A 19,895-nucleotide genomic window follows, 5' to 3' on the forward strand; every position below is an offset into this window, starting at 1 on the left:
TTGCAATGTTTCTTTTTGTATATGATATATAGCATCGTCCCTACTATAATCTTATCTTATTTTTGTTGTGATTTCTGAAGAGTTATTATGTCTACAGGAGAAACATGGAATACATTTAAGTGATATTTGTTATCAAATTATTCTGCAACAGTTCAACGAAATATTTGCTCAACGAAATTCCTCTTGAAAGCCTTAGATTTCTTGATCTTTGGCTGTCGGAAGAAAATAGAAATACGGTCCCAGATTATTTTTAATGCTTCTTTAAGAGTGGTTCTAAGGCGCGACCACAGAACTAGGAATGCAAATGAGACGATGTGTTGCGTTTGTGTATATGTGTGTAGGTCGCTGTGTATGAGTGTATGTTATTATGTGTGTGTATTGTATCAAACATTAACATTTTGTGATGTAGATTTGTTGCGCTGTTAATTGTCAATGTGTCTTGACAAGTTTTTTTTTAATGATTACTGAATTAGCATAGTGACGACATACACGCTATAACAAGCGGTATATCTAAATAATTGACGCGTCGAAGAATGTATACATTACTGCTGTTGAGAGGTCGCTGTTTCATTAACCGCCTTCGTTTTGGTTTTAAGGATAACTATTAATGGAAATATCTTAGATCTATGATACTTTTAACGACCCCTTCAGTTATGTAGGATTAGAACAAGAAAATAGAATGATTATTATAATCCTACTCTCTTAATACAATGTACCGGTAATCTTTACCTGATGTGAACTTCGTCCTTTCTTATCAAGTGAAGAGGAATACATTATTTTGAGACCTTAATGTTTAATCTCATTCTGCCGGCCGAACTAGATCACGTAATTTACCATTTTGGAATTGAGTTCGAGCTATAAAGCTATCTGGATACAAGCGAACGTGCCGCCACCAACTGCGGGGCACGTCTCCCGAATTCATGTCGTCAGCTCCCCGCTGCCTCTCCGGGCGAGGTTTCTAGGTTTCGCGGGTACCACCAATCGCGAATCTCGAAGCCGAACTCCTTCTGACTTTGCCTGGTTGAGCGCGGTAAAATGACGGTGGTAACAAGATCGGATGTAAATAACAGCAGAACGATGAGTTTAAATGAAGAACTAATTGTCTCCTTTTCAAAGTCAATACGTATTCAGTTTGCTTTTAAGTTGACGCGGGAGACCGTGGGTCGTGCAGTGGGTTGGTGTGTCATTTTATACCGAGCCTGCAGATTACGGTATACGGTTACACGCACGTTACATGCTCGCCCGCGGTTGGTGGGTCTTAAGACTCCTATTCCTCTTTCCGTCTCTCTTTTTCTCTCTACCTCTATCTCTCCCTTCTCTTTTTCTCCCTTCTCTCTCTCTCTCTCCGTCTTTAATATATCTTTTTACTATGTCTCTTCTTCTCTCTCTCTTCCTTCTCTTTCTCTCCCTCCTCTCTCTATCTTCGTCTTTAATATCTCTTTTAACTATGTCTCTTCTCCTCTCTCTCTTTCTCTTCTCTTTTTATCTTCTCCATTACTCTGTTGTATTTCCCTCTCTTTGTCCATCTCTCACATCCCTGATGTTTATAATCTTTCCTGTATCTCTCTCTCCCATCTCTCTCTCTCTCTCTCCTTTTATCTCTCCTTGCGCTATATTTACTCTCTTTTTTTCTCTCTCTGTCTTTCCCTACTCCTTTGTCTTCTGCATGTTACTCTCTTGTATTTCCCGCTCTCTCTGTCAATCTCTCACATCTTATATCTGAAATCATCTCTCTACATCTACATCCTTTGTCCGCCAACATATATCATGTCATGTATGCTTACATGTTCGGAGGAAAGATTTTTGTCACTGCGTAGTGACTTTATGTCTCTCATTATTCCTATATATTTCTTTCTCTCTTTCAATTTCTGTATCTTTCCACGTCTCCATTATCCCCAGATTTTGTAAAGGGCTAACAAAGATAGTCACGTGCGTAATTCTTCATCATGTTTCAATAGCTGCAACTCCAATCCCTTAAAGAAAGCCAATACCAAAACCAAAAGTAAAATAGAGCAAAGCAAAGCAAAACAAAACAAGACAAGACAAAAATGAAGCAAAACAAACAACCACAGCAACTCTCCCCTTTATTTCATTTTACTCGTCGGAAATGTTTTAAGAGTTCGACACCTGGTGGGGCCATTCAAACATCCATGTATTAGATTTTGAACTTCATTTTAAACCATTAAATGGTATCATCTAAAATAAAACCTTGAGTTTATTGTTGGGTTGACATCTTTGCCTGAAGGCTTCAATATTCTCTTTGGTTGCGGCGAATTCTGCAAATATGTACTTTTTATATTGTTCATTCTCATTTTCTATGTTTGTACTTTGTGTGTGTCCGTGTGTATGTATTTGCATGTTTACGAAATATGTCTGTATTCTGTCAACCTTCAATCCAATGGGAACATCACATTATTTCTTTTCTCTATCTTTTTATTACCTTTGTGTGGGCAGGTTTCAAATGTATGCATTGATAATTCGTAGCTATGACCATATTATTCTATATTTCTGCACAAAGTATTGCCCGGAAGATCATAGTCACTTTTATGACTCTTCCAATGAAACGTATTAGACCCTTGAAGCAGTGGATATTTTTCAAAAGAGTCCCTCATTGTATAATACCAGTAATGACACACCATGTAATATAGGCTCCGTACCCTGTCCTAACGTTGCATTTCTCTCTCTCTTTACCAGAAAATCTAAATTGATAGCCAAGGAAAGTCCCGCCATTTGCTCTCTTATCGTATAATTGGATGACATAAAATCTAGTTAAGTGCCCCCTCCCAACTCTATTGAAAATAGGTTACGAAACATATCCCTTTCGCGCGTAATAGCCTAGAATTCAGAATCATGAAATTAGGCCATTTTCTGGAAGCGCGATCACAGTAAGATTCGGGCGGTGATTCCACATTCTCCCCACGTCACAATAGATCCCTTTCCTTGGTGTATCCATTACGGAATGGAAGGGGGAACTTGCCTTGACATGGGTAGTAAAGAGGGGCGCTTTTTTGATTGAATTAAGACCGACTGTTTAATCGCGTATGGAGCCGAATGGTTGGGTGAGGTGAAGGACGCCTTCATTTTCCTTCCGTGATCGTCTTCTTGTTTTTTGGTAGTTAAAATCGTCAAAATTGTCCTCATCGGCATCATCACAGTCTTCATTGTCACTCTTCGTTACCATCATTGAAGTCAACATCATCGTCGTTTTGATAATCATCAACATTACTTTTCTTCATAAACATCAGCGTCAAACTCATTATCATTTATTTTCGTTTGGGGATTAATTGCATTTTCCCTTTCTATTCGCTCTTGATATGTCTTTATGTTATTCTCCCTTCTTTGTGCTCATGTTGTTGTTTTGATGCTCCTTTGCTACAAAAATTTAAAACAAATAATAAATTGTTTGACTTCACATTACCACTTCGTACATTGCCTGACATGTGCCTGCAAAATATCAAGCAACACAAGTTTACAAGCGACTAATTTCCTACTCGATCAGTGTCACTTTTAAATATTCGATACCATCACGTCACATAATAGCAGACAGTAGAGAATTTATGCAATAGACTCCAAATCATTAATATTGAGGAAAATGAGATGCGGATTTCGCTTTCAGTGACAATATACCACATTTCGTCGTTTGCAGACGTGGAATTCATCAGCCCCTCTTGCATTGGAAGAGCGAAATCGACGGATACCGATAAATAAAAGAGCAGGATGTTGAACAATGGAATACGTCTCGGTGATCAGTTTAGGCAATTTTCACATCTCGCCGCATGCAAACAGGCGACACGCCAAAGGAGCGGGCAAAATCTAATTTGTTTATTAAGCCTTTGCTGAGTTCTTGGGCGAACCCCCGGCGAGACACACTTGTCCGCGGTGAACGAAACGCACAGATCGCATTCGGGCCCTTGCACTTCGCGAATAAAACGTACCTTTCCCCTTCTCTCTTTCCTTCTCTATGCTCTCCCGTTTTTCTCACTCTCTTTCCTTCGTGCACGTTGCTCTACGTTTTCGATGATCATTCGAACAAAATTACCCTTATCTAATGAACTGTGCACAAATAGGATTCATAAGAAATAGTACCTTGGTATGATTCTGTCTGATGAGATCAGGCCGTAATAATTATTTGCGAGTAATTCTATTTTAGGCCACCGCTGTTCTGAGCTTGCGTCCTTTTCCAAAGATTATTCCTGAGGTGGGTTGATGGAAATATGAGGCGACAAACAAAGCAAGAAACAAGCAGAAATCTGTGCCAGCGGCAACCGGAGCTTTTGTAAAGCCATGGAAAACGATAAAAAGTGATCTACCATTCTCAAATCAAGGTCAGCGTTAAACCGCGCATTTCTTCAATGTCATATTTCGTCGGCCTTCGAATCCCAGTTTGGTCGGTCTTTCATTAGTACTCATTTTCAATGGAGGATGTTAAGTGGTGTAACCAGGTTGATTCACAGCACGCGGACATCCCGCAGAAAGTTAGAATCGGAATCATGAGAGAATTTTCTCAAAATAATGAATGAAAGGTACAAAAGGAAGAAGATGACGATAAAGAAAATCAAAAGACTAGGAAACAAGTGTCGTTTTTTGGCCGCAAGAAGTACCTGACAAACTTGAGCATGGCTGATGAGAGATTTTAATGTATGTCTTGTGACAATATAGTTAAACAAGTGAGGGGTACACACGAAGGACAAAGTGAACGTGTGTGTGTGTGTGTGTGTGTGTGTGTGTGTGTGTGTGTGTGTGTGTGTTGTGTGTACGCAGTGTGTACGAAAGGGAGATAGAGAGAGAGAGAGAGAAAGAAAGTGAGAGAAGGAGAATAATAAAAGAGAAAATGGAAGTGAGGTGAAGAGAAGGAGAAAGGAGGTAATCTTGGTTAAGCCCATTACAACCGTTGACGAATTGTTACCCATGAAGAAAGGTGGAGGAAAAAAAAAGAGAGAAGAGCGCGCAAAGTTTCCGTCCAGCTCCCTACGGATCCGTAGCGATCCGGCAATCGATAGAGCGCTAATTTCGATTCCCTTGTTCCAATATTGCTATGTCGTCGTCTGTCATAACACCACCTCACACCCCTGAAAATCTCCCGCCATCAGCCGTGGCACTGTGGAGTCGGATACCCGCCCCTCTGCAACTGCGTATTTCTACTTATCGGAGAAGTCGATGCGCTGAAAATTAAAACCGAAGAAATCCATGGGAAATGACCAAAACGGTAAAACCTACGACGAGGATTGAGGAGTACCTTGAAAAAAAAAAATGTAAGAAATGATAGAATAGAGCGACTTTTGGACTAGCTGCCTATATAGAGCTAGCACCGAGTGCTAAAGATCGGTATTTTCACACCCAAGCTCGAGCGCACGGAGGAAGGCGGACAGTAGATTTCAGCTGCCGTTAGTCCCGAACGTGGCAAAAATCGTTGGGCGAATGTAGAGTGACCCTGCTAGACAGGTGCTGTGGTCCACTGTTTGTCGTGGAACGGAAAAGGACAAACGTCATTGTGACTATTCGTCAGATAATATAAGCTCGATTGGTCTTTTGAATTTCCAGAGAAAGAACTATTTCACATTCATACTTCTTGATTATCTTTCCTTTTGAGCGGAGCTGAATTGTCAATGTCATATAAATGGATGGTTTTGTGGATCTTAATTGGGAAGACTGAATGCTCTCCCAGCACCAACCAGCTTACAATGATAGACAACAGAGAAATCAAGACTACCGGCTGTCTTTATAGCTTCACTAAAGAATCAATCACTTCGACAAAATGAAGGGGGCAATGAGGTGGTGGAGAATGCATTCGCTGACTTGAAAAGCTTCAGTATTGATATCTTGCATTTCTCTCGTGATGAATTCCATTTCGTCATCTGCTCAGAACGACGTGTGAGTCGCCTATTTACACCAGGCGTTTTCTATGAAAAATGGTCGTTACTATTCTTATCTTAATTGAATAAACAAACTTGTAGCTCAAAATAATGGTATCAACTTTTGACTTTGTGGAAGGAATACATTCAAATACAGATTTTGCTGGTTCTTAGTCAGGTTAAGTGGTCAGGTCGTGCAGTTTACTACGAGCAAAGCGTTCCAACTCTGCTCGCATACTTAGTGACATTCTTCCAAAGTTACACAAGCGCTATTGTTGCAATCTTGCGACCCATTGCAACTGTTATAAGCAATTTACCCTCAGACCATGTTGTGAATCACAATATTTGTACATAATGCGCTATACCCCCTGAAACCGTCAGAAGCAGTGAGTTCGTTCAAGAAATAGATTATTAATGAACTTCCCTGCCGATGAGCGCCCGAAACTAAGCAAACGTCGGGAACAAATTTGTTGGCGGTGCGTGTTTGGACAGTCAGGGGGAAAACGTGTGCTGGCGTTGCGGGGCAAGAGGCAACGCGTGGTCCTAATTCGCCGCTCCGGGGGCCTGCTCAGTTGCATCAAGGGTACTTAACAACTTCAAGTGTGTTACCACTCGAAATCGAACGAGAGCGGGTTGGTATAATCAAAAAGAAGACCGAGAGGAAGAGTGGGTGACTGGAAGGACCGAGAGAGTGAAAGACAGACAGACAGACAGACAGACAGACAGTCAGTCAGAAAGACATATAAACAGAGTGATTTGAGGTTACAAGAGGCGGCCGAAATTTAACAACGGCCCGGCAAAACTTAGTTTTGCTGTCCATGTTGTGCATACCTCTCAAAGATCTGAAGTAAAAAGCAAGGACAGCGAGGATTCGATAGCCGCTTCAACTGCCCAAAAGTGGAAATAATCTCTCAACTTAAAATGACGGACTGTACTTTAATTTTGATCGGTTTGATGATACAATCACGAACTAGGACCTAAAACATTCTCTCCTTCCATTCACGATTATCATCTGACATTTGCATGTTCTGTATTGATATGCCTGTTGCCGACATTTGTTTTAAAGACAGTGCTGTTTCGAGATATTCCGGCGATAAAAGAGGGGTAATTGAGTATCATAATATTTACCACTGCTTATTTCCAAAACGAGGCACAACAACTGAGTATTATCATTTTGGTGACACCAAATGTCATGAATGTCGTGTGGGGTGATAGCTCTCATACTGTAGGTGACAAGAAAATGGGATGAATACAGGAGAATTAAAAAATTAATAACGTTGCTGAGAGAGTAACTTAGAAATACCTGTATTAGAAACCTTCATCGCATCAACATTCGCAAAATCATTCTCTTCAGCAACGAAGAAATTATCTAACTTTACCAAATTTAAGAACAGCTTTCATGAGACATTGCATTGTTTCCTCATAAATATGAGATTGCATCAAGCGGCTGTAAAATCTCGGAAAGTTTTATTGACGGAGGTGACTGTCGTAAGATAAGTGACAAATGATGATTTCTTATTAATGATATTGAGTCCATTTCAGGAAAGACTATAAAAGGTATAATATTTCCTCCCTCGGGGCCTCTCAAAATTTGATATTTTGATATGTTGCTTAGTTAAATGAAAGGCTGTAAACTGAGACTCAGTCTGATAATGACGAGATCATCTTAAATGTTAACAAAAATGACACATATAATATGTATGGGAGTATATGGCAGACGATGAAATGGGGGGGGGGGGGGTGATTCGGACAGGCATCATCCGGTACTAATCGGCGGTGTTTGTGTGGAAGATTGCAATCTGTTCTACGACATTCGTCCCGGTATGCATGGCAACGCACGCCGCGTGCTACCAGAGAAAGCGGACGTGATTGAAGCGCCGAGATTCATCGCAAACTCTGTAATTGGTGTCCACACCAAGTTGAGAATCCCGTCACGAGTCGGGTTGCGGAGGGGGGAAAGAACGCCGACTTGGCGAGGTCGAGGTGATAACTGGAGAATCGGATGCCGTCAGTTCCCCCTTCTCGTTCTCAAAGACCACAGCACGCTCGGCCGGCCAGCCTTTTCATTGCTTCACACTTTGCCTAAACTTCTCCTCTCGCTTCTCCCAACGCCCATCTCAGATTATGGAGAAGGGAAAGAATTCTCATCGGAACTGAGGGTGCCAGTAAGCGGGGTGTTGAGTCGTAAACGGTGCAATTTATTTGCAATTTATTCCGGCAGGAGGGTGCAAGTGGGGTGCTGAATTGGACTGGGGGGTGGGGGAGGGGAGAGAGAGAAGTATTAAGGGTAATGCGGGACGGGAGAATTGGAACTAAAAGTGTAAACGGATGTTTTCCGTATCCGTCCTAATTATGTGAGCACATGGTGGCGATTCTCATTGTAAATTCATCACTACGGATGCCAAATTCCAACTGTAATCTGAACGGAATACTTGAAACAAAATTTGAGGCCACTGAACCATTGCCCAGAATGTGTACTTTTTTACGACGACATCGTCCATGTATACTCTTTCATTAAGGTACAATAACTCTTTCTTTTGTCCAGTTGTTGACACCACTGTAGGAGAAGCGTGTATGATTATTCCACCTTGGGTCTTGGGAGACAAGACACACGCTCTGTGTTCCTTCCGTCGTCTAAGGGTAACGAAGTTATTAGTTTAATACGAACAGTGACTCCCTTTAGCACATCATGCTATACAAAGGCGGAAAATGTCTAACTTTTCATTTTCCCCGAATAATTGGTATTTATGCCTCAGTCCGACATGTCTGATGATACGAGAGCAAATTTGGGAACAACTGAAAATGTTTGATAATTTGTGAATTTAAAAGACATCACTATGATCATGACTATAGGCTTCACCTTTGGTGTAAGAATATTACCCTTAACATATTCCCAGCTGAACTTACACCGTTGGTCTCTTCCAGCTCCTCAGTGATGCTAAGTGTAAATTACTCCTATGTATTATGATGATATCATTACTGTTGTGGCGATGATGACGATGATGATGACGATGATGATGATGATGACGATGATGAAGATGACGATGATGATGATGATGATGATGATGATGATGGCGATGATGATGATGATGATGATGACGATGATGATAATGATGAAGATGACGACGATGATAATGATGACGACGACGACGATGATGATGATGATGACAACGACGATGTAAAAGAAAGAACGTTGAATTTCAAGACAAATGATTGACGGTTAAACTTAAAAAAAAGCATGATTATGCCATTGTCGCCATTATATAAACGTATACTCATAAATGACTTCATCATTTCAACCTACAAGAGGAGTTTCAAAGAAAACAAGGAGACTCATCACTTTTATGAAGAGTTTGGTATTTGTACTACCATACATGGAATGTATTTCTTTTTTTTTTTATTCAAGCATGCCAAAATTTACAGGGAAAATTTGAATTATAGCTGATAGATCGAACAATATCAAAACCATCTTCTTGGTCTGTAATCCTTGAATATCTGGGTTATTTTTCTTTAAAACTAACTGTTTATAAACCACAATAGTTTCGCAGTGAGTTTGCTTATAAATTATATAACGTGTGTGCACCGTCATTTCGGCGGGCGCAGCTTAAGTTTTGTGTTATTTGGAGTCTAGTGTTTGATACTCGCGTAGGAGATACTGCACTGTATCTCTGAAAATACATGTGTGTGTTTGTGTTTGACTTTCACCTGTTTCGCGTTCTCCGCTTTTCTTTTTCCTTCTCATTCTCTTCATCTTCTTTTTTATTTTCTGAAAGGCCTACACAATATACAAGCTACCAGCGTTCTAGTTGGTGACTACTGCAAGCAAAAATAATCGAATCTTTAATTTTATTGAGAAGTTTACGTTACGCCACCAATAAACTTATTTGATGACGTCTTATGAACGCCGGCATGGTACTCGCTGTTGTTGTTGTTTTTTTTTTTAAAGAATATTCTCATGTTTGACACTCATACCCGTTATATTCTCAATGAGATGTTCTTACTTTGTGTCATTAGTCACAATATAACAAGTGATATCTTCTCTCGTGTCATCCAGGCGGATGTTCCCAACCTTCCGATGCAGCATCACCGGGCTGGAGCAGAACGCCAAGTACATCCTTCTGATGGACATCGTGCCTGTGGACGACACCCGCTACAAGTACCACAACTCCGAGTGGGTGGTGTCCGGCAAGGCCGAGCCACACATGCCCAGCCGGCTATACATCCACCCGGATTCTCCGGCCACGGGGGCAGTCTGGATGAAGCAGGTGGTCAGTTTCCACAAACTCAAGCTGACCAACAACAATCTGGACCAGCACGGCCATGTGAGTAGCAGTGTAAGCTCCACCTACTCTTACATCAATTTCTTGAAAAATTTCATTGTTTTTTTTACTCGTCTGCATAACTTTCTTTGGTCTATTCGTACACAGAGCTCGAGCACACTGGACGTGCAAAGGCGATGGAATCGTGCGTGTGTGTGTTTGTGTGTTTGTATCTACCGCAAATAAAATCATTGAAATGTCAACAAATGATACAAAACGAAGATAAGACAATATAATGTGATATCTCTATATCTCTCTCTATGTCTCGTTCTATTTCTATTTCTATCCCTCTATATGTCTCTTTCTATCTCTTTATATATTTCTTTCTATCTCTCTACGTGTCTCTTTCTATCTCTCTGTATGTCTCTTTCTATCTCTTTATATATCTTTTTCTATCTCTCTACATGTCTCTTTCTATATCTCTATATTTCTCTTTTTATCCCTCTATATGTCTCTTTCTATCTCTCCTTCTATCTCTTTCTATCTCTCTACATGTCTCTTTCTATCTCTATATATATCTTTCTATCCCTCTATATGTCTCTTTCTATCTCTTTATATGTCTCTTTCTATCTCTCTACATGTCTCTTTCTATCCCTTTATATATCTCTTTCTATCCCTCTATATGTCTCTTTCTATCTCTCTACATCTCTTTCTCCCTCTGATGTCGCTTTTCTTTGAGTGCCACTATATCTTCTTCGTTTCTTTGAGCAGCATTTTATCTTGCGCAATAGAAATCAATTAATCTGATGCAACATGTCCGCTAGGCATGCAACAAGCCCCAAACGATAAGCCGGGCCCTAAGGCGGGAAAGCACCACAACTCGTGTTCACCAGACGACCATCTCTCTTCTTCCCTTCTTTTCTTTTCTTTTTTTTTTTCTTCTTCTTCTTGCCCCTCGCCGGGAAAACTGTCAGGGGCCCGCGGAAACGAGGTCAAAAGTAATCTTACAAATGTGGCTTTGACATAAAGCTCCCACCGTCGGTCCGCTGAACTCGTGGCTATGTCGAGCAGTGGAGTGTCTTCACTAAATTTGCACGGTTCGCTGAACCCTTCGGACCGTCTACGGAAGATGTTAAAGAAGTCAAAACGCTGTGCGACCGAAAGCAGCGTGTGAATTCTTAATCTCGTAAGTCCCCCTTACAACACCCCTAATTAGGTTTACCCGAATATAGCGTGCAAGATATGATTCTGCGGACTTTGAATCGCCATTTTGATTTTTCATTCGCCTTTTTTCCCCCTCTCCGTCCCCGTTCTTTCCCACAAACTGACCAAGGACACAAATTTGTAAGACGAATCAGGCTGGTGCGCACGGTTGTGAGTGCGTCGTGCACGCGCTGTATTACCCAGTGCACGGTTGATCCATGCTAACAACACACACACCATTTTGGCGCGCAGATAGGCGGACACAAATCGCATCGATACAAATGAGATCCGTCATGTCGAGCATGCTAATGCCACTTAAGTGTGCAATACGGGCTTGGCTTGGTAGTAAAGAGATTACACAAAATTAGTGAAATGGACCTGACTTATACGACGAAAAGAGACCCCTTCTCTAAATCCCTGGCGCATGCCTGTCCAGTGAACAAATTTGAGGTCACTTGCATAATGACAAACAGAGAGTTAAAGATGACGCGAGAGGGAAAATGGAATTTACGAGCGACAAACGAAAACCAATTCATTAATACCCTCGACATAACTTAAGTATTTTTCTGGTCCTCTTCCAGGATTTCTCCAGTCATGAAAAGTTGATTCTATAATAGTCTCAAGTCAAGGCCAAACGTCGCCTACCTGATACCATAATTGTGAAGGTCTTTTTGAAACGACCGTAATGATAGGGCAGACGAAGATAACGCGATACAAGGTGGTCGATGGCACCAGCAATGTTATCGATCATTTCATTGCTCCACTAGTATCGCTGTCCGTACACTAGCGTGCAGGCTGACCAGAAATGAAGCACAATATATCGATATAGCATCACCTGTCCCCGTCACACCTTTTTCTATGGGATTCAGTCGCTCTGCTAGCTTGGCAAATCCATCTATCCGACCACACCGGAAGTGAACAATACGGACTTTTAAATTAGGTCTATCAATAAAGGGGGGTCCATCAACTAACGTATTAAGGTCCAGTATGCTGTGGAATTTTCACACTGATTTCAGTGGAAAAAATCCCGAATGATTGCGGTTGTATCTAATTCTGCAGGGTGCAATCGTGGATCGATACAGCTCGTTGGTAAGGAAAATAATAGTCATACAGTGCTTACTTTACAAACGACGTAGCTACAGAACGGAAAAATAACTCTCTGCCTTTGGGTCTGGGAGTAAGTATTCAAACCGACTGTAGACGTGGCGACCTTGTAGAACTGAAAAGATACATGGCTTAAAAAGACACAAACAAAAACACAAACACAAAAGAAAATGAGAAGAGTTTTCCGGATACTTCATTGGTAGAGTCTCCATATTATTATGAAGACGAGTTCTGGTGGCAGCAGTGTCACGGGCTCATTGTCGCGTGTAATGAATCGTCGAGTGTCGCCTCGTCGTTGAGGAAATACGTTTTCACAGCTCTCTTAACAAGCTGCTTTGTGTCACCGTCGCTTTACGCACCTGCGGGTTTTTGTAGCTAAGTGTGCCTGGTGTCAGGCCGCCAACTAAGAGTCATATTTTATAGATAGGTTCATAATTCTATACGTGTCCACATAATGTTACCTCGTTTTTCTTTTCTTTTTTTCTTAGTCTATTTTTTTATTTTCTTCATGCTGGAATTTCTTTGCTTTATTAACATGATTGAGCTGGTGTATAATTCCACTGAGAATTTCGGAAATTATGATTTTGTTCACACATGAACCTTCATTGTCGTTTTCCTGAGAAATTTACACGTGCAATTTTAGGACACATTATATTTCAAGCTTTTTTCAAGGGTGATTTTTCTTATGATCATAATTGAGAAGCGTTTCAAATTCTGTATGATATCAATGAAAGTATTTTTCTGCAAACCACGTATTGCTTCATGAAGGTAGTCTATGAAATTCAGAATGGAGTAGAGCTGTGTTCATTTGAACGAAGAAGAAAGAGTTGATTTGTTTACTGAGTTGCCTCTTCTCGATCTCATGTGTGTCAAAGTCTCTCCGGATGCGGAAAGGGGAAAGGGGTGGATGATGGACAGAGAGCAAGCACCGTTTAATCTCCACCTAATCCCTGGTTAATCTAAAAGCGGCGTGGTGTTGGGTGCGTAATTAGGGCTGTGTAGCCAGGTCCTCCACGCTGGTCGTTCACGCCCGTGGTCCACGCACCTGACAGCTGGTTTGTATTGCCTACTTCATCCCGACCGGACCGGGCGGCCAGCATTCCCCTATCCGACTCGCAGTTTCTTCCCTCCGTCTCGGCTCCCTGCGCAAACCCGACGAGAGGCGACGGCCTCCGAGAGAGCGCGCGTGAAGCCCGCTGAATACCGCTGGAAGTGTGAAGTTTGGCAGAATCTCCCGTCTCTCAGGGGCATAGCGGTGCGACCCTCCCGAGCTGGGCAAAGCCCCCCTGGCCTCTCTCCGGCACTCCTGGCTGGCGTCCATCTCTTGGGCTCCGTTAACTTTTCACAGCTCTGGTGATATCTTACATATTGGGAAGTGTCAAAGACTGGGGGACGGCAATTTGACCGTTTCGTCATTAAATTTCGGCTCGGCACGACGTTAAACCGGGTTCTGATTTATTGCACACTGTACCCCCAGCCAAAGCCATGCACTTAAACACACAAATCTATTTGAAGTTCATTATTAGAGATTAGAGAGACATAAACAATATCCTCGTGTACCATCCCTCCCCTCCGATATAGTCATGTACACCCGAACTATTAGAAGATACATAGGAGTACGATAATGTTAATTTTATATTCTCGAACGACAGTGACTTCTACAGGTTATTTTTACATCGGTTATGGTCTGACCCTGGATGCATCAAACATCTAAGCATTAAACAAAGGTAAAACAAAACAAAACAAAACAAAACAAAAATGGCACCAACAATGTACGTACTATAACACATGTACATATATGTTCATGTACAATGATGATGATGCAGGAACCAATAAATAAAATGAAATAAAATCTAATCTAATCTAATCATCTCTCCAAAGGTCTGCTTACACGTCATTACTTAGAAATACAAAGATGATGCACGAAAGTTATTTGAAATGTAATGCAGTCCTAACCAATGTGTTAACACTTAACCATAACTTCTCTTCACCGTATGAAGATTTCAAGTAACAAACAAAAGAATAAGTTTTTATTCCATGATTTTCAATTTTGCATTATCCCCGCAATTCAAGAACAATTGAAGAGCTTGCTTCCAAAAGGCGCTAAATCCATCATTTTTCAATGAATTTTGCGCCTTTTGGAAGCAAGCTCTTCAATTACCAAAAGGTGACATAATATAACATCAATATCAAATACATACAGAGTGAATCAATGCATGATTGGATCCGATACATTTTCTGCCGTTCATGATTGTAATTTCCTTGTATAATATGTTAACATATAGGTTAGACTTTCCTGATGTGATAATTTGCACTGATTCGTTAATTTACACTAATAACTTGCAATTTGTCCATGTATGAAATGAACAATCTTCACACTAACTACTTCATCTAAAAACTTAGTGACGTCACAACATAATCATGATGAATACCTTATATCTGGGTTATGATAACAGAAACATCACCTCCATTGAAGAATCAGCAGTACCAATCGTGCGCTTATTATTGTATAGACAAGGTTGCCACGTAAGCGCCTAGACTATTTGTTAATTTCTTTTAAATAAAGATTGGCGCAGACAACAGCGGCCTGAAATGTGAGATTCCCTGTCAAAATAGTTCACAAAATCAAATAAAATTCATGGATTGGCGAAAATCTTGCTTTCAAGAGAACTTGGGGGAGGGGGTTGACGGATGATGCACGTGGAGGTTTGTCTGGGCCGGTAACGTCTTGCACCTGCAGCACAGGATCGGTCCACGCGCCCGTCTATCTCAGCCCCGCTCTAGACAGGGATTATGTAAGAAGAACTGAAGAAGAGGGGAAAAAAGTCTATACTGGGAGCAGGGGGTATTATGATCACAAGAAAACAATATATTCGATCGAAAAATTATGAGAATATTGATAAGTGACCTTAAAATTACTGAGAGAATGCACCCGCCTGGGTGGTATTATTGTAGCGAGGCAGGAAATCATAAACGCGGACAAAACGTCATACAAAGACGTGAGTTTCGTCGGTTGGACAACATACACGGGTTCAGCCGCCGACTCGCTGCGATATCGAACGAGAGTCGCGGGGAGGCAGCTGAAAAAGCGCTGTAAGATTTAATCACGGACTTCCTATAGCAAACCGAGATGTCCTTTTGAAATTGACTTTTGACTCGAATCGTCTCAGCAATGCGGATTTAATTCACATCTCCTCTTGTCTCCGAGCGCGTTTTTTTTTTTCGCTCTTCTCTCAAGTGCATATTTGCGTGGCCTTCTTCTGTAGATGATACAATTCCTTCAGTCTTTCAGAGAGACGCGGAGAGAGAGGGAAAAAATCAATTCGTATCATGATCATTGCTACGGCTGAAACTGAGTCATTGTTATCACTGTGTGAACTGTATTCTCTTTACTTTCGATATTGAATGAGGTTCATTATTTCCTCCACGATATTTGGTGTGGAGAACCAGCCTTGAAAGTCGCGTTATCTCCTCAACCGGCTGTGCGCGCGTGCGAGTTTGCGTACGTGCGTGCGCGCGGGCACGTGTGTATATTATAAAGCCCCATGGTGTTCTCGCCTCTACGCAGCTCGTGCAATCGTCTCATGTTTTTATATGTCTTTTATGTGAAAACTGGTTTACATTTGTGTGTGTGAGTGTATGTGTGTGTTTCGAGACACGAGCAAGCGCACCTGGTGTGTGCATCTATGTAGTCTGTAGATTTTTAGCCGCCTAAAATTGAAATAGACGTGACTGGGTTTCAGCACAGCTTTTGTCCTTTACATTATGATTCGCATGAAGAAAGAAAAGTTTATATTATGTTTGAAACCTATGTCTCATTTCCCTTGAAGCGGACTCATAATGTGAGGACACGGAGTGGCTTTGACCAAATCTATGATTACAAATGACCCTCAGTGTGCAGACACCATAATCTACAGTGTTATTATAACAGAGTATTATTGATTGTGTGTTTGTTGTGTGGGTGTAGCCAATTAGCACTTGAACCTGGTGTCCACAGTTTCCAAACAGAACAACTGTCACTCAAAAGAAGATAAAAGTCTCTGTATACCCTTCAAGTCTCGATAATATCTCACATACGTGTAGGGTTGGAAAGAGTTCTGATTCATTCCTACGCCTTTCGATGGTATGTCACAATGCAATTATGACATCACCAAGCAATATGTGACATCGCGCGCTGCTTCGTATTTTCACTTTGTGAAATGTCAGAAAGTAACTATGACATCACAAAGCAATTCTGACATCGCGAGCTGCTTCGTACTTTCACTTTGCGAAATGTTAGAAAGTAACTATGACATCACAAAGCAATTCTGACATCGCGCGCTGCTTCGTAGCGTCACTTTGTAAAACACTATCACGCTGTGCTTCGTACGGTCACTGTTGGATCCTTCCACAACATCGCATCCACCACGCGACCTTTCGGATCATTTCTTTTTCTCTTCTTTTGCGTTAACTTTTGTTGCAAAATATAAAACGAATAATAAAACTCTGCCTTATTTCGAGTTTCTGATGAAGATTACGGGCTTCGGTGCCTCAAACAGTACTATTTTGGAGCCACCTTTCCTCATTACTTTAACAAGAGACTCTCAAGGCAAAATATCATTTTGTATATCTCACCATATAACATTACATCGTATCATATCATAATGATAACAGCAGTAAAGATAGGCCGTATCTAAATACCAATGAGAAAACAGCGTAATCTTCGAAGAAATAAAGAAAATTCACCAGTGAAATCTATTCTTTACCTTGTCTCGTTAGTGAGCCCAAACAAATTCGGTACAGACTGATGAATATTAAAAAGAATTTTGAGGTATTACTCTGATCTAAATTGTGACACGATAATCTGTATTGCCTTAATCTGAAACTGCAAGAGAGACTTTTTAGTGTCTGAGTCTTGATCACATTTCTTTCTCAAATCCATGCCATGATTCTAACTGTCCAAGCGGAATGCATTAATAAAGTCACAGGATCCCATGATAAAACGAAGGAAAAGTGACCATAATTGTTGTGTTTTGTCAAGACAGTACGCTAATTGTTAATAATTTTCTTTACATCTCATAAAAAAGTCAACTACAAAATTCAACTTTTAATCCCCTTACAGCGAAAGCGTCTCTCCGCTATTGTATATCGCATTATATCAATGGTGAAGAGAGATCGAATTTTCCAGTTTTTGTCTGTTCTTTTTATTTGTCCAAATTTCGGCGATATTGACCTACATTTTACTGCTAGAAAAACAGACTCACGGCATGGATGCTCTTCAGCGTTATTGAAGCATGGTGGAATATTCTAAGAAGGGGAAGAAAAGAAAGAAGGAAATCGGTGTCGAACACAGAGGATGTTGGTTTTTGTCTGTGAGAGACCGTCGGCTGCAATGGGAAGCCCTGGTAAAGGGACAAGAGCCGTGAAAAGACATCGTATACTTGCTGAAAAACGGCGCGGTCTTTTCTCCTTCCGGTATAGCCTGGGTGTCCTCACGCCAAGCAACAAACAGCCGGCCGATATCAAAGCATTAAGGCCGTTGATATCCCGCTTGTGTCAGATTGCCGAGCGCCATAACTATACAACCCTGCCTGAAAAGGGTGTGCAGACAAAATGATCTTTGCTATATGAAATAATGATGATAAACATTTGAAGGAGGACATCGATTTTCTCTTCCCTTATTGTCAGACAGCGTCACACTCGTCATCAAAGCTTGTGAATAGGACGTTGTTTTTCAGCAACCTAATTTGGCGTGCGCAGCGCGGTGTGAGGAAATGGATATAGTGCCGAATCCCGGCTATACTTAGCCTGGCGGAAAACTGAAAGACAAAATATATTATTAGGAGAGATTTTTGTTCATGGATGACAGTATTAGTTTGTATGAGCTTCTCTATATGAACACAAGATAATTTTCCAGAACCTCGCTTTAAGCCCAACAGTTTTTCTACTATAGTTGTTGATTTGAGAATGTTCTCAATATTTCTGTCAACCTGAGGTAAAGCCTTGGCTTATTGGATCCCTATCATCCTACAGATGGAAAGTAAACAAAATCGTTCAATTGTAAATGTGTGTGATTTACTTTCAAATGAACTAAAGGCTGTTAGTCATTAACCGTATTCTTTTCGGACTGATGATTTGAGCGAATCTCAACTTTGTCTATTTTGTTAAAGCAGGCAGTAGCGATATTATGAAAATCCTTAATAGAACACAGCCATTGTAATGGAGTTTTCATCGTGCATTAAAAGATTGCCTGATTATTTCTTCAATGCGAGAGTGTCGGCAGTGGCAAGAGCTCAGGCAACGTTGAATACATTTTGGATTTCTTGGAAGCAAGCAATTATAATGAATAACTTACCTCGCCAACTGGTATATAATTGGGCAGCTATACAGCCGGATTAAGTTCGTTTGCTCAAGGTAAAGTTTTAAAACGATACAATAATTGAAGATTAGGAAGGGAACAAACGACTGCTAATTATCGTTATTACTTTCATACACCCTAACGTCATTCCTCTCAACATTTCACTTGATTATTTATTCTTTCCTCATTATCATTGCACATAATTATACACATATAGTTGCAGGTAGAATATATGAATATATCAATATATATAAGTCGCTTATACATGTTTTTTTTTTTCATATCGTTTCTTTGCTTACACAATGAAATACCGTACTCATGTTTGAGCTGCCGTAGCTTACTAGATCCTAGTCAAGCCACATTCCCCATAATGAGAATTTAGTCATCCTATTCATTTTGGGAATCACTTTGTCCCTCGTGTAACGCATTTATTTCCCCCAATAATCAAAGATAGACATAACGAAATGCATGTCTCCTTTAAGCTTATCTCCATTGCGGAAAACAAATTTATGTGATCTTCACCCAACATTGATTAGTGATAATAAGCAAATCTATAAGATGTCTCTTTAATGTGCATCTTTCAGTGTAGAATGTAATGCTCTGAAGCATTGTTCTTACGTGATCAGGGCTTGATTTTTTTTCCCCGGAACGATCAACACTTTAACTTTCCTTTCAATATTGTAAGAACTTTGCTATCGTCACAGTATGCTAATCTATTTTTTCCATACATCATTTGAAACCTACATTTTTCATCAATCGTCTCAGCAGAATAAGGACTATAAAAAAGAAATAATTCATGATGTCGAAATTAAATTTGTTGACATTGTTATGATTAAAATTAAGCACGTGTTTGAATACTTGACAGTAAAGACTAAACTTAGAGATACACGCATGACAAAAAAAAAAAATAAATAAAAAGTTTGCAGCTTTCTGTGACAGCTACAGGTGTCTTGGTCACGGGGGGTCATTGTGCGCATGGCAGAGAGCTCGTTTTCTCGCGCTCTATACCGGAAGTCAAGTGTTTGTGCGTCGACTTCTAGGAGGCGCCAATTGAAGCTAAGACCAATACGATTTGTGCTCATCTCACACCAAGGGGCTTAAAGAGAAGTTGTCTGAAAGAGTCTCGCCGCTCTCTAAAAC

At 40.7% G+C, this 19,895-nt stretch overlaps 1 protein-coding gene across 1 annotated transcript in view; it reads left to right on the plus strand.

The window, feature by feature from the left end:
- LOC139735035 (uncharacterized) overlaps positions 1-19,895 on the plus strand; it is a 68,573-nt gene that overhangs the window by 24,631 nt on the left and 24,047 nt on the right. Inside the window, exon 3 of the mRNA XM_071645810.1 lies at positions 9,907-10,174. Coding sequence (XP_071501911.1) covers positions 9,907-10,174 — 268 coding nt within the window. The remainder of the gene's footprint in view (positions 1-9,906; positions 10,175-19,895) is intronic.

Source organism: Diadema antillarum, unplaced genomic scaffold, assembly GCF_040938485.1.
Source record: "Diadema antillarum isolate AM-2024a unplaced genomic scaffold, OU_Dant_1.0 seq00000562_RagTag, whole genome shotgun sequence".
Classification (NCBI taxonomy): Eukaryota; Metazoa; Echinodermata; class Echinoidea; order Diadematoida; family Diadematidae; genus Diadema; species Diadema antillarum.